Below are 26112 nucleotides of genomic sequence, written 5' to 3'. Positions count from 1 at the left end.
CATATATGGACAAGAACTCTTTGATTACATCTTTGTATGTTGGTAGCCCTATGGTGACTTTGTTCTCTTGGTCTAGTAGCTGAACACACTTGTCTTGAGTGTTATTATATGTAGACAAGGCACGTTGATTCACACCATGGTGTGTGATTTTAGTCCATGTTGGCATTTGTATCCTTGTTCTAGTCGCTGAGATGTATGCCCATGGTTGGCTTCTTTCACTCATTTCAAGTGTCATTTTATGTAGACAAGAGATGTATTGTGTTTTAGCCAAGGTTTTAAAACTCGCTGAGTCAACTCGGTGACTCGGCTCGGCCCTCCAGCGAGTCAACCCGGCAAGCTAAACTCGGTCTGGGAAGACTCGGCTGTGACTCGGCCTGACTCGGGCGGGTTCTGGAATGTTTAAAATTTGATTTTTTGAGTATTTCAGAATAAAAAAAAATTGTAATATTATTGAGATATTGTTGTTACTTTCTTAATGTCTTCAATATGTAAAGAAGACAATATGTGACTATGATCTAAGGTAAATGTTATTGGATATGAATCTATTTCTAGAAGCATCAGGCAGGACAATCTTCATATTCAACAACAGCTAATTAATATTTTATGATCAAGTAGATTGCTGCTTTTATTATGTTCTACACAATTATATTTTTTGCAGTTTCTTTGCATAAATGCATTTAATATTTTGCTTTAAACTTTACTAACATGACTATATAACAAGGAAGAATTTGGTTTTCTCCTCACACCTTTCCTCTTTGCCCCATCTTTATGAAGGCATAATAGACAAGAAACTGGAACAAAGTCATACATAACTTTGGCCTTAACATCCATAGAGTTCCAACATCTACTTGGTGCTTCTTTCTTGTCCTTTAAGACTTCATATTTTCTTTGTATCTCATATAGGCTATACCCCTTTAATCAGAACCAATTGTCCTCACCTTGACTTATCACATCCAACAAAAATTTCTCTTTTCTTTATAGGCATGTGCATTTTTAATGCATAAAGGCATCTATGTAACTGGAATAAATTGTGCTCTTTCATTCCACATTTCCAACTTATTGCTCATTAATGAACAATTTATCCACATGCTATGATTTCCTTATTTCAGTTCAACCCAAGATTCTGCATGGAGCCAAAAAACATCTCTTGTTTACTGAAAAATATGGTTTGAGACAAATTATATATTGTTTTTTTTTTAAATCAAAAGTTAACAAAACCCGGTCCGAGTCATCGAGTTGACCTGCCGAGTCACGAGTCAATAAAGAACGAGTCGAGTCCCGAGTCACTGGGTTTTAAAACATTGGTTTTAGCCCATGGTTGACTTGATACTCTTGTTCTAGTAGCTGAACATACTTGATCTTAAGTGTATTTTTACGTAGACAAGAGATGCTTTTGGTCTATGTTGGCGTGTATTCTCTTGTTCTTGTCGTTAATACACTCATTTCAAGTATTATTACATGTAGACAAGAGGTATTTTTACACACCTTTGTGTGTGTCTTTTGGCCTTTAATGACATTATGGTTATGTTCTTGTTCTAGTAGCTTATACACTTGATTTGTGGGTTTTGGAGGACTAATGAGGTAATTGCTTATAGTAAATGAACTATTGTTGAAATTTGTGAAATTTCATTCATATTTTGATTTCAATCTTTTCGTTTTCCTACGCAAAGTTTGAGGGGGGGGTGTTAAAATGTACTCATCAATTATTGTAATTAGATATATTTTATATATATAAAAGATGATACATATACATATATGGTATATAAGTATATGTATCTTTCTAATTATATATATATATATATAATAATATATATTTTTTTATATTAGCCATAGGGGTAGTTTGGTCATTTTACCTATTTTTACGCATATTCCATTTTGGAATATGATTGTATTTTCTCTTTTATTTTTTATTTTTATTTTTTTCTAAATTTATTTTTTGTGGTTTGCGCCACATTGGAGGACTCCCCAAAGAGTCGTTGGGGAGCCCCCAACGGTCACAAATGTGACCGTTGGGGGATTCCAACGACTCCTTTGGGAGCCCCCTATGTGGCTCCTCAAAGGCTTATAAATAAGGGCTTTCCCCCTTGTATTTTTAATTGTCTTGAAGGAGCTTTTTCTCCATTGTAATGGGTGTTACACCCTTCTTCTCTTCAATAATATTAACTTATGCCTTATAGGCATTTTTTGCCCCTTTCGTGGGTTTATATGTTAGCACATTATGCGCTTGTGTTTTCCCCTTTAGTGGGTATATCCGCACTTCATGTGCATGTGTATTGGTTCATTATTGAACCTAATGTATTCAAAGTCGTTTCTTAACAACCTTCTCATTGTCATCCATTCTTACAAATAAGAGAGAAATAGATGAGAAGAGAGATGAGAGAAGAGAGTAGATGAGAAAAGCGAGAGGAATAGTACCAACACACTACCATGAACGAATCACTAAAGAATTCTTTCTTTCTTCCATGAGCACGAAAAATGAGGCAGCAATCAATCCTCAAGATTCAAGAGCAACCTTGCTCTGATACCATGTAAAGAAACAAGAGTTTTTTAATCTCACGCAATATGTCCACCAAAGATTCAAGTGAAGAGGCACAAGTGTCTACAAAGCGCACACTACCAAAACCCACACAAGGGGTATTCATAAGACTAAAAAGTAAATGATATTTTATTCATCATGAAATGCAAGAAGCATTCCAAAGAGGTGGGGGGATCTTAGTTGTTGACTAGTTAGAGCTCTAGTTCATTTTGAACTAGATAAAAATAAAAAATAAAGAAAAGGAAAAATAATTATATATATAATATATTCATATATGTACATTTTAACATCGCACCCGTGCCATATCCCGTTTCTGTATCTGTATCTATGTGACATAGTTGGCTAATTTTTCAACCTCAACTCTATTTTTTAACTTGTGGCCACTGTGTGAGGGTTAAATCTTTTATATTGCCAAAGTGATTGTTATCTAAATAATAGTTAATGCTTCCTAAACTCAAGCATCTAGCCTTACTGTAGCTTTCCTGATACCATGCATCAGTATTTCCTCTAATGTTAATTTTCTTTTTACACTCTTGAAACAAAAAGCGTTGCTCTTAAACACATGAAATTGTTCTTTCCATTGAACATCTGGGAGCAGCACAAAGCAATTTTATGTAGGGAGTGCTTAGAAAGTATATAGGGAAAGAGACCATGATGCACATTGGCAGGATGATCATGCTGTCCTGTGCTCTTTAGTCAGATCCCTAGTCCATCTGCACTAGAGATGGGCTATTTCGAAGTACTGAAGTCCACCAGATGATGTGTCTTCAGCTATTGTAGCATTTTCTAACTGCTTTCATATGTTGGCCCTTGGATTCTGCATGTGCTGACCTGCCTGATCTATGTCACATGATACTGTGGATGTTGATCACTTAAAACATTTTGATGCTTTTGTAGATTATTCTTTGACCATCAATAATGGAATCAAAGGCATCAATGCATGTCTTCTTTGGTACTTCTGCCCAAATGCCGTTTCGTCCATTATGCTAGCTAATGGCAACACTCAATGAAATTGAATCATATATGCAAATGCTAACTTTTGAATCATGCTATTATGCATGTTGCTGATCATCATATGGTGCAATAGACACCACGAATGGTCGTTTTCATTGACATTCTTTTCCACAAAGGGCTTCCAAGGCTGTGAAAATTGTACTCAGAAAAAAAATAGCAATATTAGTTAATACATTAAGATCACTCACCTCTACAATTTATACAATTAGAAACTACTTACAACAAGACTATTATATCATATTTGTGTCTGTAAGGGGGCTTGTTACTTGTTTTGTTTATTTATATATCTATTGCAGACTGAAACATTTAATTAACGGCTTTTATATGAGATATTCCATGTTTGTTTTGTCATGATTCTTTTGTTTTACAGAGTCGGGGATGTCCTCTTTTAAGTATATATGCAACACCAACTCCTGAAGCAAAAGAAAAACTTTTTACTGATCAAGACTGGCAGGTGCGTGCTGTTTAATTTGTGCCTTATTTATTGGTTTCCTTTTTTGTGTTCTCCATTTATGTGGGTGCTGTTGCCTGGGATATGCAGAAGGTTTACACTAACTTTATTGATGCTCAAGAGCAGAGCCGGACCTGTAAAGAGGCCAATGAGGCTTGGGCCTCAGGGCCCCTGGCCAAAAAAAATTTTAGGGGCCCATTTTTAAGACGAATGAGTATTGTCTATGTAGTTTATATAAATATTTTATATATTTTTATTTAATATAATATAAATATTTGAAATATTATATTTGTTTAACGTGAATGCAAATTTTATTGTTATTTTGATTCGGAGGCACTGCCCCAGAACTCACTATTAATAGGGGGCCCATTTTTTCCCTCCGCCTCAGGCCCCATGAAACACAGGTACGGCTCTGCTCAAGAGAGGCGGAGGTAGTTGGTTCTTTGCTGATAAAGAAAGCAGCATTATTTTAAATGAACTTTTTTGTTTTTCATTAATGTCTGAAATGGTTGCATTATTCCTGGAAAGCATCATTGCTTGCAATTTATTAAACAGATTTATCACTCTTTCCTTACACCTCCTGCAACTGATTTGTTATATTTGGAAGTGTACTCTTAAACCCGCAACTGATATTGAGTATTTACTTTTGGCTTTATTGGATCAGGATTGAGCGGTTGGAGATATTTGATGAATTTGAAGAATGGCATATGATGCAGGTTTGTTATATTAAAGTGGAAATATATGTTTGTGAAGGTGACATGGTGTGTGGGGTCTGAGTGGGTCGAACCAGTCTCCTGAATATAGAGAGGCGAGCCCAATGATTCACTTGAGTTTGGAGGGGATTCGATTGTTTTGTTGTGGATTGGCCCCAAGTTCTTCCTCTTCTTTTAATTGAGGTATTTTTGTCCCAGGGGATCCCAGTGTTTACCAGAGGCTCTCCTATAGGTGCAGAGTTCCCTTTAGGTGCATTGTTGTAAGTTGTGTTTGGATTCAGTGTATTGGAGGGAAGGGAGAAATTGTCAGGTGGGAAGTTTTCCAATCGCCGTTTGAGAATTGTCTATGTAATTGAGGTTCTCTGAGGTTTGCGTCGAGTAGGGGACCTCAAAACAGGAATTCAGAGTGGAACTATCAATTGCCTCCTGTGTAGAACTGAAAATAGGGAAATTCAGGTGGACCATTGCCGGCTCCTCTTTTAACTCATTCTTTGTGACCTTTTCCTTAGTGTGATTGAGGCTAAGTTAATTGATTGTAGGGTCATGAAATGAGCCAGGGTCTTGTGTTTTCTATGCTGTTAATGGGTTGGATCTGTGTCAGGTATTCAACCCAACCAATAAATTTCTATATATGGGCATTAAAAATACTGAGCCACCATTATTGTGTCGACCTAATCCTCACCCAAATAATATCCTCGAGAAAGTTTCTAGCGATTTCGGCCAGCGAATAATGCCTGTGGTGCAATTGTACATGTTTTTGTACTAGAGATTTGTTCTTCTTTTCAGGAACACTATTGCGTGGCTTATGCGATCAACGATCCCAAGGTCAATAAATCTCCAATACTTTCTTTCTTTATTATTATTATTATTATTATCTTTTTGGCTCTTTTCGGTTCCGTAACTTTGACTTTGAAACCAGTTCTGACATCATCTGGAGTAGATCCAGTGATCGGGCCCGAGTGCTTTACAAAGTGCTCTGGACCACACTAAACACAAAGAATCGCTGCTTTCCCGTGTTTTGTGTTATACACAGAAAATCGTTCTATACTTTGCAATTTTCTGTTTGTGATTTACACAGTAAACCGCTACATCGCGGTTCGATTACTTGCTCGGGCCGATCACCTAACCATGCCTCGACATTATCGGTGTTTTTTTTTTCCTTTTTTCTCCCTTCTCACAGGGCGTGTTTGAGGGGTTCAGCTTCACAGGCGATCAGCATCCCTAAATTCAACACGTCTGATGGGTGGTATCGGTGTGGAAATTACTAAAATGCCCTTTGATTGACGAATAAGGTTGAAAATAGCCTTCCAGGTTATTGGATAATGGCTCGCTTTTTCTCTCTCTCCGTTTTTTTTATTGTAGTGAAACCATATACACCTGCCATCGTGTGTTTAATCTAGTTATATCTCCTGGTGTATGGACTAAAGGATGTAGGGAAGATGTGGTTGTACCATTGTGGTGTATGACATAGTGACAAAAGTTAAAAAATGGCAAAATCTCGGCAGTCAATTTATAATTTTCATAAATCTTGCAGGGTGAAAATTTCTGTTGAAAGAGATTTTTTTTGTGTGATACTTTGATTAGGGGCATCTGAAATTCGGGTTTGGAGGTAATACTTTTCAGAGGAAAATACCAAAGTAGCGTTAGGAAATATAGCATAATTTTTTTTTAAATAATCAATTAATGTCAATAAAACAAATCTCATATAATCAAATCAAGCCACTAAAGTACATTCAAGATGAGGCATTACTTCTCAAGTTCAATAAAAAAAAATAAGATAATTATTTTGTCGAAAGATGAAGGCACTTACGTCCTGAAAAGGTTAGTAATGTCTTATCTCTAAATTTTGTCTCACGGAGACACTTGGAACCTACAATTATAGTCTAAAACTCAATAAGAAATAAATTACAAGTAAATTAAACTCATATTTACAACTATAGAGGGCTTTAAGCTCTTATTCTTATTTTAGTTTTTCATCATGCAATAGATACATGTTTGTGTCTTTTAAATATCTAAATTTTTAACTTATTTTTTATAAGTTAGTATTTTTTCAATTCTAACCACTATCTATTTTGGTTATATCGATAATAGCTTCTTATGGTCATATCAACCCATGTAGAATATCTTAATTTTACATTATTGGTTAGACTATAAACTACACTAGCTTTGTCCACTGCATTATCGAACCCATGATAACGAACCGGTAAGTCAGTAATTAGAGTTATACTTGTTATAAAGTTTGTGGCTCATGCTACATCATAATCTTATTCTAGAGTCCTAAATCTCTAGGTAAAAATATAATTCTTTAGGACATATATAATATTAATATCATATGCGTTCTCACATGAACTTTTTATTGAGTTTATATTCACATTATCTCGATAAGTATTCTCAAGGAACATTATCAAAGAACAATCTTAAGGTTCTGATATTCACCAATTTTTTAAGCATACAGAGATCTAGTGTCTCTACGTCAATAAATCTTGAGGGCTCCGACAATGATGACTCTCACGCTTCATATAGTTATTTTTACCTGTCACCTCTTGGCAATTTATAGGGTTAAGTTTAGCATGTTAAGGTATTTCAAAATCACAGTAATACAACTGTAATTAGTATGAGACTCAAAATCTTATCTCAAAGACTCTATTCTCATACATGTACTTTTAAATCCTTAACAATCTTAAGTATGTATTTTATTTAAAATACAATAATTCACTACATGCCGTTCATGCTGAAAATTCATAAATACATGAAATTATTTTATTTTTCATAATCAGAAGAAGTTGCATTCCTAATATGTAATTGCAAACTCACTAAAATACATGTGATTTTAAGTAAACATGATTTTATGTAGTTTAATTCACGGAATACTTTAGCACACACTGTATTATTAACTAAAAATGCTTATAATTTCTTTTACCTCAAACACAAGCATTGAACTCTAACCTTTGATCGAGTCTCTCACTATAGTAGTGGAGTTTGTACATAACACAAGGACTTATTTAATTACTAAATCAATTTTTTTGTATTTTATAAAAAAATACCAAACTATCCCTTTTGAAGGTGGTCTGTCGAGCCTCGATTTGTATGCTGCATGTTTGGTTATGAGATCAAGATGAACATATTTCTCTTTGTGTTCCAATTTTAACAAATCAAATCTCACTCGATTGTGAGTTTGAGATAAGAAGTTACGACCCTTTTACTTGTCTCATATCATAAGAGTATTTTAGTCTTTTTATTGTCTTGCAGGTCTAACCTGACTCAGTTTGGATTTGGACTGAGCCTGGTCTGAGTCTTAGTCTCAATCTTTCTCTCTTTAGTTAAGTGAACTGGATTTAGATCCAATTTGGTACAAATTGAATCAAATTCAGTTTGGTCCATTTTAGATTCAAACTGGACCTGAGTCCTTGTCTCACTCTCAAGTGAACAGATTGGATCTGGATCTAGCTTGGTACAACTGGACTAAACCTAGTTGGTGCAAACTGGACCAGATCCAGTCATAGTTTAGTTTTGGTCCAACTGAATTCAGATCCAGTTAGGCTTAAATAGATCCAAACCTAGTTTAACTTAGGTTTGGATCAATTGGATCTAAACAGAAATCCAATATCGGTTTGCACAAACTGGACCAGACCTAGTCTAGTTCGGTCTGGACCTAAGACAGAGGGTCCAGATTTTGTCTCACATAATCCATAAAAACTGAACCTAGACCCAGTTTGGTTTGGGTCCAGTTCAGCGCTTAAAACTGAGACATGGCTTGGTCCTTGTCTCGTTTTTTTTACTCCCTGACCAGGCTCGGTCTGGGCTGAACTTGGACTGAGTCGATCCTCAGTCTGGGTTCCCACCCCAGCCTAGTTCAGGCCGGGCCGACTCGGTCTGCTTCAACCCAAACCGAGACAATTGGGCCTGCAACAGGGAACGATCGAAATAGTCCGTTCTCTCTGTTTTTCTTTTCTTCTTTGCTTCGGTGTCGACCCACCATGGCTGAGATGGGTCACCCTTCTCTCCCCCTTAGTTGAGCAACCACTTGGTTGCCGACGGTTGAGACAGGGGTGCCCTCTTCCCTGTCCTGCTTTTCCCGGCAACCGGTGATTGCTGAAGGTTGAGACAGATGTGCACCTCTGAGGACCGGCAACCCCCTAGTTGTCGGTAGTGGAGATAAAGGCGTCTTTCTCTCTTTTGTTATCCCGGCAACCACTCTCTCAATGCTGGAGAAAAAAGAACACAGGGTATGGGGGAGGAGGTTGTTAGCTGGCGGCGGTGGCCCTTCTAATCGGGGGCGCTCCTCCTCTTTCTCTCGTTATCTCAAACTTGCCTTCTTCTCTCTCTGTTTCTTTATGAACGCTGGTTGAGAGAAAGAGAGAGTTTCTCTCAAGTACAGAAACCCCCTCCCCCTTCTCTCTCAATGATCAGGAGTTCCTCCCTACATACGTAGGCGCTCAACATATGAGGAAACCACTCCTCATATTGGGAAAAAAAAATTCATGCCTATCCATTAATTTTATGTTTTTTTTATTTAATTCATTTTTTTTGTATTCTAAGAATTATTGTATTAATTTTATTAAAAAAAAAACCTACAAATGGGTTTGGACCGAGCCAGACTTGACCCGCCTCATATTGGCCCATTGGGCTAATGGGTCGGGCCACGAGCTTCTCTTCAAACCTGAGTGCGCTAAGAACCAGGCCAAAACCCAGCTAGTTAGTAAACGAGTCGGGCCATTGGCCGGCCCGGCATGATTAACGGCCCGGTCCATTAGCGGGTCGGGCTGGGCTAGCCCGATGCCCACCCTTACATACAATATCTAAATTTGGTAGCGAATCCGAATGGATGATCACAATGAAATATGGGCTCAAAGTTGGATTTGGCATGCCTTCTAACCCGAGGCTAGATTCGAATTCAAATATATAAGAACAAATTTGCTTGACAGAAGCCCGAATCTGACCCATTTGCTTTTCTACAGGTCCGGGACTGGCAACCAGGAAATTTTGTTCTTGGAATTTAATTGGCAAATCATTTGTGTAAATGTTATCCAAAATGTGTGAACATCTTTTAACTAATATGGTATGACCTTTCCAAATTATTTTTACTAATATCACTCAAATTGGGCCTTCAAAAAAAATGTCACCCAAAATGTGTAAACATCCCTTAACTAAACGTACACCCTCAAATATAGTATGATAATCATAAATTATTTGTACGAATGTCTATAAAATGTGCAAGCCTCCTTTGACTAAATACTTTCCACATATGTTCGCAAATAAAGTAAGATATTTTTAAATTATTTTTGCCATTGTCCTCAAAATATGTAAACCTCTTTTAACTATATTTTCTGATGTACGTTCATAAATATAGTATGACCTTCACCTTCGCAAATAATTTGTGTGAATGTCCTCAAAATGTGTGAACCTTTTTTAATTAAATATTTATATTCATGAATATAATATGATCTTTACAAATATTTTTTGTAAATGTCTTCAAAATGTACAAACCTCATTTAACTAAATACGTATTTCTACAAATATTCTATGACTTCACAAATAATTTGTGTGAATATCTCCAAAAATTTTGAACTACTTACATCCTTCAATATTGAATGTCACATCTGTATGCACATTAAATGCAATAATTCATATGTATTAAAGCTTTGTTTCGCATTTGAGAACTATGTTCACATAAAATTATGGTGAACGTACGTCGAGAGTATTTAGTTAAAGCAGATTAACACATTTTGGGGGTATTTGCAAAAACGATTTGTGAAGGTTGTATTGTATTTGTAGACATACGTTAAGAATATTTAGTTAAAAGAGGTTAACACATTTTGGGTGACATTCGCAAAAATAATTTGTGAAGTTTTATACCATATTTGTGGATGTACATCAAAAATATTTAGTTAAAGGAGGTTTACACATATTTTATTACATTCACAAAAATTATTTGTGATGATCGTATCATATTTGTGGAAGAGCAAAAATGTAATAAAAAAACCAAGAATCAAAGTTTTTTGATATGGAAAGGATTTTGGCATCACGAGACATTTTGAAGAATGTTTCATTTTATAAGGACAATACAATTAGTTTTGTATATATATATATATATATATATATATATATATATATATATATATATATATATATATATAAGGTAATACATTCATACTAAATATGGCATGATGCTACATGAAACATGCTATTAGTTTTTTTAGGTTTTTTCAAAAATTCGGAGCATTTTATTCTTATTCATGGATAGTTTTTTATAAAGTTTCAAAAATTAATGGGCTATAATTTTTATAAAATTTTGAAGCAATAAATATCATTTTTTTCATAAAATATGCATGGCCAATTGTCAGTTTTCTAGTAAATCAATCATGCTGAATACATATGTATGATCAAAATTTTGAAAAAAGATCAAAAATCCAATAAAATTATTCATTTAGCACTGTAACATATTTAGCAAGAATGTATTACCTGTTGAAAGAAATAAGATTATAAAAATGCATTGTTCCAAAGCTAAAATAATATGACTTTACCACTAAACCTATTTTTTGGCAAACCAAACAGTTCAATCCTATATTCTACGTATACTTTTAAAATATATTTTTACTACTTAACATGCTTATACAAGTCCAGCCTAACTGAGTACATATTAGCCATACCTGCCGAGTCTATTTTATAAGTTTAAACAAGCTCAATATAAGCCAAGCCACGAACGGCTCAGTTTGTTTCCTAGCCGTAGTAGGGGTGGCAATCGTGTCGGGTTGGCAGGTTGGCGTGTCAGCATACCTCAACCCGAACCTGACCCGTTTATTAAACGGGTCGGCTGTGGCAAACACGAACCTGGCCCGTTTAATAAACAGGTAACCCGACACGACCCGCCAACCCATTTAATAAATGGGTTGGGTTGGGTAAACGGGTTCTCAGGTTCGCGGGTCAGGTTGGTGGGTCAGGTTGTCGGGTCGGGTTGACGGGTCGGGTTGACAGGTCGGGTTGGCGGGTTGACCCGCCCGACTAACCCGTTTATTAAACGGGTCAGCCGGGTTGGCATACCCCCAACCCGAACTCGACCCGTTTAATAAACGGGTTAGACGGGTCGACCCGTTTATTAAACGGGTTGGCTTAAGCCCAACCCGAACCCGCCTAAGAGGCGGGTTGGCGGGTCGTGTCAGGTTTTGCTACCCCTAAGCCGTAGCCCTAAGAGAGGTTCGGTACTCCTGGAATGTGAGGGGTCAAATCCGTAATTGTGGTGATGGGCCTTTAGTGCGCACTCCGGTTCAAAACCGGATCCAACGGTGCATGACGTTGATGGTAACGACGGAAAATATTCCGCGCGCAGGAAAGGCAGTTTGCCGTCAAGTTCAAGACGGAGATTTGATGCCGTCAGACGGAGAAGGCACACGTGGGTTTCACACAGGGAGAATTTTCAGTTTTTGGTTTCATCTTTTTTTTTCTTCTTCTAATTATTCAATGGAAAACTACAAATACAAAAAAGTCCTTGTTCCCGTTTGGGAAGTCAAACTGAATCAATAACTTGTTGATTAGGGTTTCTTCTTCTTGATTAGGTTTTTTTTTTCATTGATTAGGGTTTTTTCTTTTTATTCTTCATTCTTCCTCCATCAAACAACCAACATTTGTTGGACTTGGAACACAAAAAACGGAACAAACAGAACCAATATTGTGTTCTGTTCTGTTTGTTCATTTCGTCCGATCTTGGACAAGCCATCAAACAACCCCTCAAGGACTTGGTTGCTTTGTTGGTTCAGTTTCATCCATAGCACTTTTGAACATGAGGTAAAAAAATTCTCAAAAAACTTAAAAATATCACATATTTTGAATGTATTACGATTTATTGCCATTTTTATTTTCTACATTTTTTTTATATTTTTTGCATTATAAGTATAAATTCCAGGTTTTTTTCAACTAAAAAGTTTTAATACATGCTGAAAATTTTCTTCACCAAGAAAATCTCGAGAACTAGATTTCATCTGGTGATCCACTTTGGGTGCTCATCCAGTCATGATGATGGTCTTATTGTTATAATTTTAATTCAGTGTCTTTTTCAATATACCATGGATTCATGATCTTAGTGTATTTTTTATTTTTATTTTTATTTTTATTTTTTTAAATATCCTTTTTCAATTTTAATTTTACCTTCACTGATATCTTTCTGGTATTTTCCAAAATATCTTGCAAGAGTTGCTGCCTTATATATATATATATATATATATAATTTCAATATATGTTTTTCATGTTATTACTTCAAGAAAAGCCATCTCACTGACCAAGTTGATTACCCTATGTTGGTCTTGCCCGTAAGGAGGGAGTTCACCTAGCTCCCCCATCAAAGTAGGGATGGCGGGGGACAAGGTCTCCACCCCCTTCCTGTCTCAAAATCCGGACCTTCATCCCTGCCTCCATCTCCTCACAGGTTTGGATTTTAACCTCCATCCCCGTTTCATGTACTCCGTCTCTGGTCCAAACGAGGCAAGGTGGGGCAGGACCCTGTTTTCCCTCGATCCATTGTCATCCTTAGAAAGATTAGAGACGGGGCAAGGCAGGGATCAGGTGGGGAAAGCGTAAGTCCATCCCCGCAAAGTAGGGATGGCAATGGACAGGGCGGGAGTGGGGGACAAGGTCTCTACCCTCGCTTTGTCTCAAAATCTGAACCTTCATCCCCACACTGTCTTGATTCCGCACAGGTTTTGATTTTAACCTTCATCCCCACCTCCATTCTCGTCTCATGTCCTCCATCCCCGGTGCAAATGGGGCAAGACGGGGCGGGGCCCGTTTGCCCCCGGTCCACTGCCATCCCTACTTAAAAGATGAGAATATGTGAGGTTGGCTTTTGAACTTGTAACTTCCTGTAAACTTGGTGACTTTCGTGACTTGCTCCTCCTATCATCTCTGACACGGTAAGAGTAATGTTGTAATTATTGATACCGAGAATCAGGTGAATTGGCCAATACAAAAAATAATTAAAAATTTTATGTGTCAGTCAGAACATGAAACGTGTTAAAGTTATTAATAAATTAAGTATTTTTTTTTTTTATATATTTATCAAGAAAATAGCCAATTCAAGAATGAAGTGGATCTATTTTCTGCCCATAAGATACATATTGGCCAATACTGACAACATTGGGTAAGAGAACATGAATTGATTATTCTGTGTAGAAAGAATTGGTTAGAAACTGAGTTGAGGTAGTCTTCTTTTTATTTTAGATTGAAGAAACCGCAGCTGGCATGAAAAACTAGTGGCACTGGCTCAGCCTGTCATACCGTCGGCAGCGTAAAACTTAGAGGCGAGTTGAGGTAGTTAGCCGGCAAAACTTGAACGGGAGAGGGCGGTGCCTTAACAGTCAAGCCTGTCAGCTTGGGTCAGTATTGAATAGTCTGCTTGAAAGTAGTCCACCCATCAATGTGATTTTTGCTTCTTCTTTGTACAGGAAATTAAAGTAGCTGAACTTAGTGGTTCAGTGGACCAACTGGCCGGTTCCTTGGCCTGTCGCATCAGAGCCATACAGTGATAACATTTTAAAACGGCAAAAATGGCTTGAACTAGGATACTATAAATACCAAACTCAAGTGCCAATATGAAATTTAATTCGACCATTTGCATATGACCCCAACAACTTTGCTCTTAGCTAGGCACTGCCTGAACCAAGTTGGTTCGAGTGGACCAATTGAAGGTCCACAAAACAACAGCTGAGTTGCAAAGAGAACCAACCCACCTCGAATTGTTGTGCAGCCGATCCAACTGATGGGCCAAGTGACCCATTGAAGGTTAGTTGGGCGTATGACCTTGCGTCTGAACGTTGGTAGCTAGTCGCTATGCTTTAACTTTGCCAAGTGAACCACCGAGGTGGTATCCCATGTGGTAAGCGGGGTCCTGTGTCAAGCTGAAGGCACAGGATCGAATCCCTCTGCCACATGGGGCGGCTGTTGTACTGATAGGGGGTCCGCCTAACCCCAGCTTGCCTTTCAAGAAAAACTTTGCCAAGTGAAAAAGAACAAATTAATAAGTTACCATGAGAAAAAGAACAAATTGAAGGCAGCATTTTTCCCTCGTGAAGACATTGAGCAACTTTTTCTAAAAGTATGAAGATGAAAAAGAGAGGCCACTCAAACAGTGAGCTATAACAGAAAATTAATATGTTGAAGGTCTTGGACAAAGTTTTCAAAAAGAGCAATAGGGGAGACCAGTAGATGGATGGATGGATGGGACAGTGCAAACGCAGCAACTCATCACACAAAAGGAGTGGATGATGGGAGCAAAGCACTCTCCCTCGTCTCCTGTCTCTAGATGGTAGAAACTGCAAACTATGCGTCTCTCTCTATATAGATGGTGAAGAATTTTCTCTCTCTAAACAGCAGCACACGCGTTCTCTCTCTATATCTGTGGATGGTTAAGAATTTTCTCTCTAGACAGTAACAATAACAAGCAGCACACACCCACATTCTCTCTTTCTATACACTACAGGTTCTAACGTATATATATATATATATATATATATATATAGAGAGAGAGAGAGAGAGAGAGGTGATACACTAATACCCAAAGAGCATTTATTTTTCTCTCTCTGCGCACATGGGTTGCGCCACCTCCAAGCTAGAGAGCGAGGACACCGTCAGCCGCTGCAGGGAGCGCCGCCGCCTCATGAAGCAGGCGGTTAAGTCCCGCCACCAATTCGCAGCCGCACATTCCGATTACCTCCATCACCTCCGCCTCACCGGCTCGGCTCTCTCCCACTTCTCCGCCGGCGAGTCCCTTGCCGTCGCCGACGGGACCCCTCCAATCTTCCTCAGCCGCTCCCTCTCTTCCTCTGCAGCTCGTCCTCCCGCTCCTCCTCCTCCGGCCATCCACCTTTCCGCGAAATCCCACTCCTTCCACCACACCACCACCGACTCCACCCCCGCCATTCCCCATCTTCCCGCCAAAACCATGCCGGCCGGAATGTTCGCCGGAAGACCGGACCCGGAGACCTCCACCCCATCGCCTACCCACTCCATTTCCGGCTCATCCCATTCCTCCAATTTCACGGCCGCCGGAAAACCCCAAGTCTCCGGGAAGACGAATTCCTTCTACTCAAACATGTCCCCTTCACAATCTTCGTCTTCGATGTGGAATTGGGAGAACTTCTACCCGCCATCGCCGCCTGGATCGGACTTGTATCGGCAACGCGAAAAGGCCAAATCCAGCGGGCGCGACCAGAATGCTGCCGGCGAGCGGGAGCGGGAGGAGGTGCAATGCAGCGATTGGGGAGAGGGGTACTGCTGCACCAACAGCGAAAGCAGTTCTGAAGACGATGGCGGGAGCGGCGGAGAGCCAGAGAACCCGGAGTCTCGTTCTGAAAGTTGGGTTCCGGCGGAGTCCGCCGACCAGTTCAGCCGGAGATCGGACAATGAGGAGGTGGTTGGCTCCTCGGCGAATTGGAACGAGGGTGTGGGAGAATTGAAGATGGTGAGGAGGCACAAGGATCTGGCGGAGATCTCCGCAGCGCTCGAAGAGTGCTTCTTGAAGGCGGCTGAGTCCGGCAAGGAGGTGGCGGAGCTCCTCGAGACGGACAGGGAGCAGTTCGATCGGAGTTTCCGGCAATTGACGAGTAAGGATTTTGTGGGCTTTCATTGTTCTTCCTCAATTTCTGATCATGTATTGAATTCCGAAGAAAATATCGTATTTTTCTCTTTCCGTCCTTTCTCTTCTTTGTTCTCCAGCTTCAATTTGCTAGACTCCAGCGAAAACTAGATATAGAATTTGTGGTTTTTAGTTGTTCTTCCGGAATTCGCGATCCCATTTTAAATTTCCGTCACAAGAATCCTTCTTTCATTTCAAAATTGGTTGATTTGTGGGTTTTGGTTATTCTTCCTGAATTCCTGGTCTCGGTTTAAGTTTCGGAGATAAAAAAATCCGACTCTTTTTCCAAAACTTATTGATTTCCATGCTTCAACTCTCGATGTAGTTTATCCAAAAAAATCTCTCGTGTCTTGTGGTCTCCAGTGTGATAAAATTTCAGATTCTTTTGTATTTCTTTCTTTTACATCTTGCACATTTCATGTTTTCCATCCGTTTTCTTTCTCCGAAATGATTCTGGCGAGAATTGAACTGCTTCTGGTCTGTTAGAATGATAACTTTTTTTATTTCCGGTGTCATTTCGCCAGATCTCTGAGATAATTCATGTGGCGGTTGCCTTTTCTAGTTTTGCCACGCGTTTTTTGGGGGGGGAATTTTCGTACACCTTTTTCCATTTTTTCAATATGGAATTTTCCGGCTTCCCTTTTGCCGTATTCTGGCCTCACAGCCATTGAACCTTGGCTTCAGTTTGATTTGCGGAATCCACAGGAGCACAGCCATTCCTTTTCCTGCCGCAGGCTTTGCCGGATCTGTGCTCTTTCCGGCTGTAAATTCCCCGGATTCCGGCATCCAACTCATATTTGGTTGATGGAGTGCTAAATCATCGCAGACTTCGCGCTTGCGGGTTCTTTTAACAGTTAAAAAGAGTGACGAAGGTAAATATTTTTTCCGGTTCTGTCAGCCGGTAAAACTAGAACACACTTAACACGTAAATTCGGAAATGTGTCAATGTCTTTTTCTTCAATGTCTCCCTTCAGGCCTCCTTCGCTATGGTTTTAGTCACAGAACAAAATGTGTGTGCGATAAAGACAACTTGTGCTTTGCTTTTTCCTTAGTGTTGAAAATTTGAAAGTGCCCTTGAAGGTCAGGATGCTCGTCAGGATTGTGGTTGCTTACCAGGTTTAAGTTGGTCAGTGAGAGTTCAATTATTCATCCATCCTTCTATTGGATTTGCTCTGTTTTCTCGCAGAGACGATTTACCATTCAAACAATGTCTTCACCAATCTTTCATCTAGTTGGTCGTCAAAGCCGCCGCTGGCAATCAAGTACAGCATGAAGACAGGTGCACTCGTACAATCAGGTGGCCGGAAAAGCCATTGCTCTACGTTGGAGCAACTTCTTGCATGGGAGAAAAAGCTCTATGAAGAAGTCAAGGTAAGCATCTATCGATTGTTTAGAAGTTGATCGGAATTTCCTTATTTATTTATTTAATGACAAGGGACCTGCCTAGGAACAGGGGTCACTGGAGCCCTTGGCCCTCGTCTCAGATAATAAACCTTGGGTGGTATTGATCTCAGGGGTAACTAATCGATCCGGGGCATGATGGTGTTCCACCATCTTCCCAAGAACCAACCTAACTACTTAGGCAACCTGGGGCAGGCCCTGCATTTGTTAATCCGTGTTTTGAATTACGCAATAGCAGCAATGTCATGTGGATCCAAATTCTGCATTGGATTCTATGCCAGAATCCATCCCGATTCTGCACTCTTGCTTGAATCAATATTAGGTGCAACAATGCGACGGACAATGCTTCCGCTGCTGCTGCTGCTTTTTGTATTGCAACTTGGAACTATATGACATTGTTTTCTATATTTCCTGTTTAGTGAAGAAAAGCTCTCTGGCACATCATTTTATTGTGCTACGAATAAGGGAGTACCCAATTTCAGTTCATGACATTTTTGAACTATCACGGGATGTGGCCCATTTGGAGATTTAACATGGTGATTAAGGAGCATTTTGCTCGTAGCTTTTTAGTTGAGACATGGCCTTGGTTAGTCTGATCTTCTGTGTCTTTCAGTCACTTATTATCATGAAAATTCTGAACTCTATTGTGTGTAATGCTTGATTGCTTTTAATGCCATTCAGGTCTTCCATGGATTCTTCTTTCAGGTATTATAACAACAACAGCAACAAAAATAATAATAATTATTATTATTATTGTTATTACTGCTACTACTACTACTATTCTTTTTCTTCTTAAAGAGCGTCCAGGGATTGTTTTACTGTAAATTGCCTATTTGTCATGATGATTGGTTTCATTCACAATGCAGAAGTTCCTCAAAATACTTCATTAGTGGTTGGATGCATTGAACTTGCTAGTCCTTTGCTATGAGAAGTGGGGGACAAAACCGTGCAGGAAAAAATGACAAGTATTATTGCCATATTTTCTGGCAAGCAAACCTAATGCTTCCCTTATCCCATCATTTATGATCCAGGACAAAATACACATCAACATATTTTAGAGAATTCCTCATACTATGTCCTATTTTTGTATCTAGAGCCATTTTGCCCTAATGATTTTTTTTTTTTATAATTGATATTTTATGTACTTTTGCTTGGTTTCCTTTATTCTTCATGAAAGTGTTATGCATCAAACTATTTGTTGAGTTCATTTAGTAAGACTGAAAAGGGCCTATTTGAATCATCTCGTCTGAGAATGCTTGCAAGATGATAGTCATGTGCCCATACGAATACATGTATATTCTTTGGAAGGGATGTTCACATTCTGATGTGTGAATGCAGGCACGGGAGGCAGCAAAAATAGAACATGAGAAGAAGCTGAATTTATTGCAGAGCCAAGAGTACAGAGGAGAAAAGGATGTCAAGCTGGACAAGACCAAAGCATCTATAAAGAAGTTGCAGTCTCTGATAATGGTGACTTCCCAGGCTGTGAATACCACATCCTCTGTAATTACGACGGTCAGAGATAGTGAACTTGGTCCTCAACTGCTTGAGCTTTGTCATGGGTACCAACAATCTCGTTACCTTTTTTGCCTCTCTCCCTTGCTATTTCACTTCAATGGATATGAATTCTTTTTCTTTTTCTTTTCCTGCAATTGAAAGAATGTTAGCACATCGACTCCATTCAGGATTAGTGATTCTTCTTAACCATGTCTATATTTTCTGATTTAGAATACTAAAATTGGATATGCGTGGCTTACTGCAATGGAGAGCCAGAGAGCCGTTTTATTCTCTTACAATAAACATGCTTGTGGTCATTTTCATTTTTAACTGTGTTTGGACTGAGGGCCTATACTTGAGGCCAACAAGGACATAACCAGGCCTTTATGTTAGCACTATTGGAAGCGATGGAGCACATGTTTTTTGTGCAAACTGCAGCGTTTGTTTCCAAACAATGGGGAGTTTCGTGGCCTGGCTTTTCAAACACGGTCCTCTGCATGCTCAGTCAATCCCATATACATAATACGCTCAACCATCTGGTGGCACTTCCATTATCTTGACGGATGACAAAATGTCAGCATACTACATAAGCGTGGATGTTAATTGTCCTTTTTTCATACTGTCTTTGGCTAGGCACAACAAATCCTATCATTTCCACACAATTCTCAGCTGGGTGATAGTTTCTATCAGATTTGACATTGCTAACTTTTATCATTGTACAAGTCCATCTTTTGTATTTGGCTACACAGTGCCTAAGCATAATATTCCTTCTGTTTTGACGCCTTATAATGTGACAGCCTTATATGTTCTGTTTGTATATAGCCTAGAATCATTTTTATTGTTGCTTTTATCTTGAAGCACTAATGATGTAGCATTATCATGCTCTCAGCAGAAATGAGGCACCAGTTCCTTTTCCTTTTCAGATAATGAGTTTTAGCATCATCTTGCAAAAAAATTAATCTTATAACAGGACCACAGAAATTATGCCATTTTCTGTGTGAGTGCATATGCATGCGGTTGCACACACACACACACACACACACACACACACAGAGAGAAGTGCTTTTGTTTGCTGGGGCCAAGAACTACACATTCTTGTCTCTTATTTCAAAAATATCTATTGCTGGATAACAAGAAAAGAATATGCGTTAAAATATTTCATCTGTTGCTTCATACAGGTTGATGAAAATGTGGAAATCCATGAATCATTTCCATGACATCCAAAATGATGTCGTGCAGCAGGTTCGTGGTCTAATAAACCATTCTACTGCTGGACAATCAATTTCTGATCTTCATCGGCAGTCGACCCACCACCTCCAACTTGCTGTCTCTGGCTGGCACTCTTCCTTCTCACGGCTAACAAAGCACCACCGTGACTACATTCACTCATTGCATTCTTGGCTCAGACTCACCCTTCAGCGCGTTGATGACTTGCCGGAGAATGTCCCTGCCACCACAGTGCCTGCAGCCTCTGAATCTGCCTCCCATATCTACTCCCTCTGTGATGAGTGGAGACATGCTGTGGACCGTCTCCCGGACACTGTTGCCTCCGAGGCTATCAAGGGCTTCATCACCATTGTTCAAGCCATCGCACTGCAGCAGTCAGAGGAGCTCAGGTGCCGAAAACGGTCTGAAGCATCAGCAAGAGAGCTTGAGAAGAAGACAGCTGCACTGAGAGCCCTTGAGAAGAAGTTCTATGGCTCAATGAGCTCATACTCAATGGCAGGCATTAATATTCCAGGCAGCGGGTCAGATCCCTCAACCATTGATGCAAGGGACCCCCTAGCAGAGAAGAGGTTGGTGGTGCAATCATGCCGGAGACGGGCAGAGGAGGAGCTTTTGAAGCATGTGAAGGTGGTGCAGGTAACGCGGGCAATGACTCTTAACAACATCCAAACGGGGTTGCCTGGCGTCTTCCAGGCAATGACAGCATTTTCTGGTGTTTGCTCTGAGGCGTTTGAAGCAGTGTACAGCCATGCTAGAATTCTGTTTTAGGCAAATTTGTGCGCCAATCATACTATTAGTGTGCTTCAGGTTAAACCTCCACTGTCTTGGTGGCTTGGGAGTTGGGAGAAGAATTAGAAGCTTCGTTTTTTTTCCAATTTTCTAATGAGAATACTATTATTAATTATTATTATTATTATTGATGTGAAATTGTACAGGGATTGGATGATTGTTGTTGTATGGAGTAATAATATTGGGTGTCTTGAGAATAAATTGTATTAGACTGTCTTGTTCCTTCAACCTATATAGTTTATCATATGTGGGGGGATCGTTTCAGTTGTGTATTATTAGGTGTTCCCCTACCCACCTGGGAGTAGATGTAGGGGTGTCAACGGGTCGGGCGGACCCGGCCCGGGTATAAATAAGAAAACCGGATTAAGACTCGGGTCTGGATATGAAGGTCTGATTAATACATAGATTCGGGTATAATTTGTAAAATTTTATACTAAAATAATAAAAAAAATAGTATTTTATCGGGTATGGCCTGGGTTTGGTTCATGTAGTTCTTATCAGGTTTGGGTATGATTTTTCTTACAGTGGGTTCTATTAAACACAGGTACGGACGTGATACCATACCCAAAAATTAAGGCTAAGTCAGGTTTCACCTGGGTCCGAATTAAACCCGACCCATTGACACCCCTACATGTAATACGCAACATTGGGTCAGAACACCGGAAACAAATGGTGGGGTTTGGTCCGAACCTAACCATAAACTTGATGCAATTACTAAAATATTGAAACGAGTCAGTAAAATAGAAAAAAAAATCAGATCCAGCAAACATGAATCCGACTCAAATGCAAATTGAGATCATATTTTCAGAATCCATATCCAACCTGATCCGTTCACAAGCATACTGCCACATGCGCCTGTAAACCCATGTAGTGGCATCCACGAGTCTTCTTTGCATGACGTCGAACCGACACGTGCCACGATTTGTCCGTATACTCGACGTTGTTCCCTCCAGCTATTTATGTGAAGCCCCGTACCCTCTCGGACGCTCACCGGCCCAACCCCGCATAACAGCGTCTATTTCTCCGTCATCTCGCCGTCAAGATCCGAACGATCATTGAATCATTCTCCCACGGTCCCCTCCCCACCCCTCATCAAACGGCGTTGCCGGTCACCCTCTGTCGATCGTCGTCGAGATGGCTGAGCAACGGAGCTACCAGGCGGTGAAGGTGGTGACGGCGTTGACGATCGGGGGCAGCCTCGTGGTCCTCTCGGGACTGACGCTTGCCGGGACGGTCGTGGCACTCACGGTGGCGACGCCGCTGCTGGTGCTCTTCAGCCCCGTGCTGGTGCCGGCGGCGATCGCCGTCTTCCTCGTGGCCATCGGATTCTTCTCGTTCGGCGGATTCGCAGCGGCCTCGGTGTCGGTGCTGGCGTGGGCGTACAGGTACGCGACGGGGAAGAGGCCGCCGGGGATGGAGGAGATAGAGGCGGTGCGTAGCCGGTTTGGCTGCACGGCTCGGCAGGCGAAGGAGAAGGCCGAGCAGTTCGCCCACCGCGTCCACGCCAGGGCGCAGGAGGCTGCCTCCCAGTAGACCCACCTCACCCGGTGCCCTGCCGTAGTCATTGCTTCTCTCTCTTTGATCTGCTTTCCTTGAGCGTCCTTGTTGTTTTTTCCTTTTTTTATTGTTTGTTAAGTGCCTCGCATTTGCTGCTTTTCTCTCTCTCTCTCTCTCTCTCTCTCTCTCTCTATATATATATATATATATATATATATATATATATATATATATATATATATATATATATATATATATATATATATATATATATATATATATATATGCGATGCTCATTTTCGTCTGGTGCATACGATCTTGCATATACTCCCTCCTGCTGACGCTACCTCTCTTTTGCCGCAATCTGGGCAAGCGGCTCCGGGGTGAGCCCGTTTTTATTATTTTTCTCTTCTGCTTTCTTTATTTGTTTTGACTTTGCTCTTGTTCAGTTCATGGGTTCAACATTTTGTTGATCTTCATGAGTCGTAATGTTGAATATCTCTCTCTGCGTGTAGACGTCTGTTGCATGCATAAGGAAGCGATTGGATTCATGTTAAGTTCCAACTTAATTCCAAGCTCTCTCTCTCTCTCTCTCTCTCTATATATATATATATATATATATATATATATATAGATAGAGAGAGAGAGAGAACTGAACATAATTAGGCCTCATGCTTATCATACTCGATTTAGTTGAAATCATTCTTGAATCATGTTTTTTTTATTAAAAGAGATATTTTTGTGAGCCGGGAAAAACTGGTATTTTTATAGCCATTGATTTTGGATCATCGAAAAAAACGTGTATACAGGTGCTATTCAAAAATCGGTTTTCACTGCACTAAACACAACTTATATATCACATCTACGAGATCACCTTTACAGCGAGATCACATCTACGCTTTTAGATTTGAGAAAAAAAATACTTACAACTATGACTATGAGTTTGAGTTTTAAAACTATGAGTTTTGAAGAGGCCGTCAAGCGATAGGATTCATGTTAAGTTCCAACTTCCAAGACCGACCCATATAATTTGAAGGGATATTTTTAAAATAAAAATACAGAAAAGAAAACACCCAGGGCTGATCCATCTTGGGGATCCATTAACTCATCCTTTATGTGCTCCAGCCAATCACCTGACAGCATTTTTGGGTGGGGCATGCATTCGCCTGTTGCTATGGGGCCCCTGAAATGCTGTCATGTGATTGGCTGAAGATCCATATTTGAAATATCGCCCAAATCCGTAAGTCAGATCAAGCGATGTATCAAATCCTACAATTGTTGTGTTTTGAAATCACCACCGTCGTCAGTCATGACCTTTGTGTAATTGCGGCATCAGCACTTTTTGGTGGGCCCCACTGTTTGTACGATCGGATGGCACCGACGGCAGTGATTCCAAAGCACATAAATCTTGTGTTTTGACATATCACCTGATCTGACCTCTGAAATCCAACTGGTTAGGATATTTTGGCAAATTCAAAACTAATTAAACGGTTGACAAAGATACAAAATTTTGTGATTTAAAAATTCATTATATGCATATATATTAAAAAATATGATCCAAGGTCTCGACTCGAGCATGCTGAAATCGTTATAGGGTCAGATTTGATGAAAACAACTCCAAGATATAAGAGCCAAATGAAGATGGGGGATGAGTGGAACCGATCGATTCCTTCTCTCAGATATACGGTAAAAAAAAATAGTATCTCAAATCCGACCACATGTTTCTCGGGTTGGATTCGGGTCAGCTTGAAGAATATTTGGGTTTAGGTCGGCATTTTTTCAGAAAATGACCGTATTATTCTCTAAATTTGACCCGTTCTAGCAAATGCCTATTAATTTCCCACCTATCCAAAAACGCTGGTTTTGGACTTTTTTGGATCATTTTTATCCTTTACATGTGTGTTTCATGCAGACCCCCGACCATAGACATGAAATTGCACAGCGGATTCTCTCAAATTATTAGGTTTTTGGGACGATGCACCAAATTTTGAAGATAGTACCGATCACTTTTTGGCTTTTTTATTCTCAGATTTTTGGGTTCAGGTCGGATTAGGTTTCCAACATGAACAAAACCATTTAGGGTGCGTTTGCGTGTCACGGAAAATCTGGGTTTTTCCACAGAAACGCATCAACTGCTACGGAGCAGACAATGTCAAAACAAACATCGCATCCTGGAAATGCCTCGATGGGTGTGTCATTCTACACGCTGGATCCCTTTTCCGTGAAAACAGTTCCCGTGAGGTGTCCGATTCGGATTCTGCGGCAGAGGAATCCATTCCGTCACAGGGAGAAGAGGAAAGAGTGAAAATGTAAAGATAGATAAAAAGGAGACGGGACAAAGAAACACAGGGAACACAAGAACGATAGAAAGAAGACGTCCAAAAAGAGACGAGGATAAAAGGCTAAGAGAGTAGAAATGAGGTTTACTTAATGAAAAGTGTTGCCAAGACAGTAACAGGTCTCTGATCCTAGAGGCGGTGTCCCTGTGTGTTCTTAATTAGTTAATTCTTATGTTGATTACAATAATAGAGTAATTTGGTTCGATTGGCTTCATGGGGTATTGTAAAGCATAAAAAGTTGCTTATCTAATATATCAGGTTGAGGGTATTAAGATTACTTTCTTGATAAGTTTTGTCCCTCATTTAGGGTCGGAAAGTAAGTGGAAGGACAAAGTAATAAGACACAATTTGTTTCAATGTACCTCTTGATCGTATTTGTTATTCAAATATTGTTTATATCGTACACACAAAAAGTGTTAACAAGAGGAACAAAAGTGTATTGTGCATTTAGTGAAGCATATCATGCATCATTTAAGAAATACCACATGAATGAAAGAATTTTAAATCACTCATGTCATAGATGGACGATCTACTACATTGGTAAGTCATGCATATTATACATGATCATGCATAAGTGTTAGATGGACGATCTGCTGCATTGGTAAGTCATGCATATTATACATGATCATGCATGAGTGTTGAATTTAGTTTTTTGGTAGTTTTACGATTTATCAATGCAAAAATGATGTTTCATACATGAATGCTTCTATACACATGTACTTTGTTATTGTATTCTTACGGGAGTGTGGTTATTAACCCCCTACACAATTACAGGCACTGAATGATCTACCGAAAAGATGACGAGGAGCCGAGGCGGATTCAAAAAGCCAATCACTTTCTTTTTCTCAAGATTGGATTTTTGGAACTCATGTCATTTTATTTTTATGAACCTTAGTATTGTTTATTTGCCTGTTTAACAATACTGATGGATCCGTAACTCTCCCAAGGTTTTTTTTTTTAATCCAAAAAGTTAGAAAAATGTTTTTGCTAATGAAAAACAAATCTCAAGTTTTTTGGGTTAAAAT

The 26112-nt window shown here is 39.6% G+C and overlaps 2 protein-coding genes and 1 pseudogene across 3 annotated transcripts in view; all 3 read left to right on the top strand.

Annotated features, from left to right (window-relative positions):
• Positions 1 to 4978, top strand: part of LOC149821624 (leucine carboxyl methyltransferase 1 homolog) — a 30143-nt pseudogene extending 25165 nt beyond the window's left edge. The window contains exons 5-7 of the transcript XR_016426147.1: positions 3921 to 4168; positions 4666 to 4717; positions 4913 to 4978. The product of XR_016426147.1 is annotated as a leucine carboxyl methyltransferase 1 homolog (transcript). The remainder of the gene's footprint in view (positions 1 to 3920; positions 4169 to 4665; positions 4718 to 4912) is intronic.
• Positions 4979 to 15218: 10240 nt separating this feature from the next.
• Positions 15219 to 21452, top strand: LOC149821623 (protein ROLLING AND ERECT LEAF 2-like). The gene is made up of 4 exons (XM_089981076.1): positions 15219 to 16305; positions 17524 to 17708; positions 19077 to 19300; positions 20414 to 21452. Exons 1-4 carry the CDS (start codon positions 15291 to 15293, stop codon positions 21228 to 21230), a joined length of 2241 nt encoding a protein of 746 aa, XP_089837202.1. The 5' UTR covers positions 15219 to 15290; the 3' UTR covers positions 21231 to 21452.
• An 828-nt stretch (positions 21453 to 22280) lies between these two features.
• On the top strand, positions 22281 to 22852 carry LOC149821622 (oleosin L-like). The gene has a single exon (XM_089981075.1). It carries the CDS (start codon positions 22386 to 22388, stop codon positions 22782 to 22784), a length of 399 nt encoding a protein of 132 aa, XP_089837201.1. The 5' UTR covers positions 22281 to 22385; the 3' UTR covers positions 22785 to 22852.
• The last annotated feature ends 3260 nt before the right edge of the window (positions 22853 to 26112 follow it).

Source organism: Nuphar pumila, chromosome 11 (genome assembly GCF_984573655.1).
Source record: "Nuphar pumila chromosome 11, dmNupPumi1.hap1.1, whole genome shotgun sequence".
In the NCBI taxonomy this organism is placed as follows: Eukaryota; Viridiplantae; Streptophyta; class Magnoliopsida; order Nymphaeales; family Nymphaeaceae; genus Nuphar; species Nuphar pumila.
The sequence above is the reverse complement of the archived record's forward strand: the minus strand, read 5'-3'. Positions and strand labels throughout refer to the sequence as shown.

Bases quoted from the DNA above. Each gene is read 5' to 3' on its own strand.
- LOC149821622 (XM_089981075.1), top strand. From the start codon at position 22,386: ATGGCTGAGCAACGGAGCTACCAGGCGGTGAAGGTGGTGACGGCGTTG.
- LOC149821623 (XM_089981076.1), top strand. From the start codon at position 15,291: ATGGGTTGCGCCACCTCCAAGCTAGAGAGCGAGGACACCGTCAGCCGC. The intron at 16,306-17,523 runs GTAAGGATTTTG...GTTTTCTCGCAG, and splicing joins GAGTTTCCGGCAATTGACGA to AGACGATTTACCATTCAAAC. The intron at 19,301-20,413 runs GTACCAACAATC...TGCTTCATACAG, and splicing joins CTGCTTGAGCTTTGTCATGG to GTTGATGAAAATGTGGAAAT.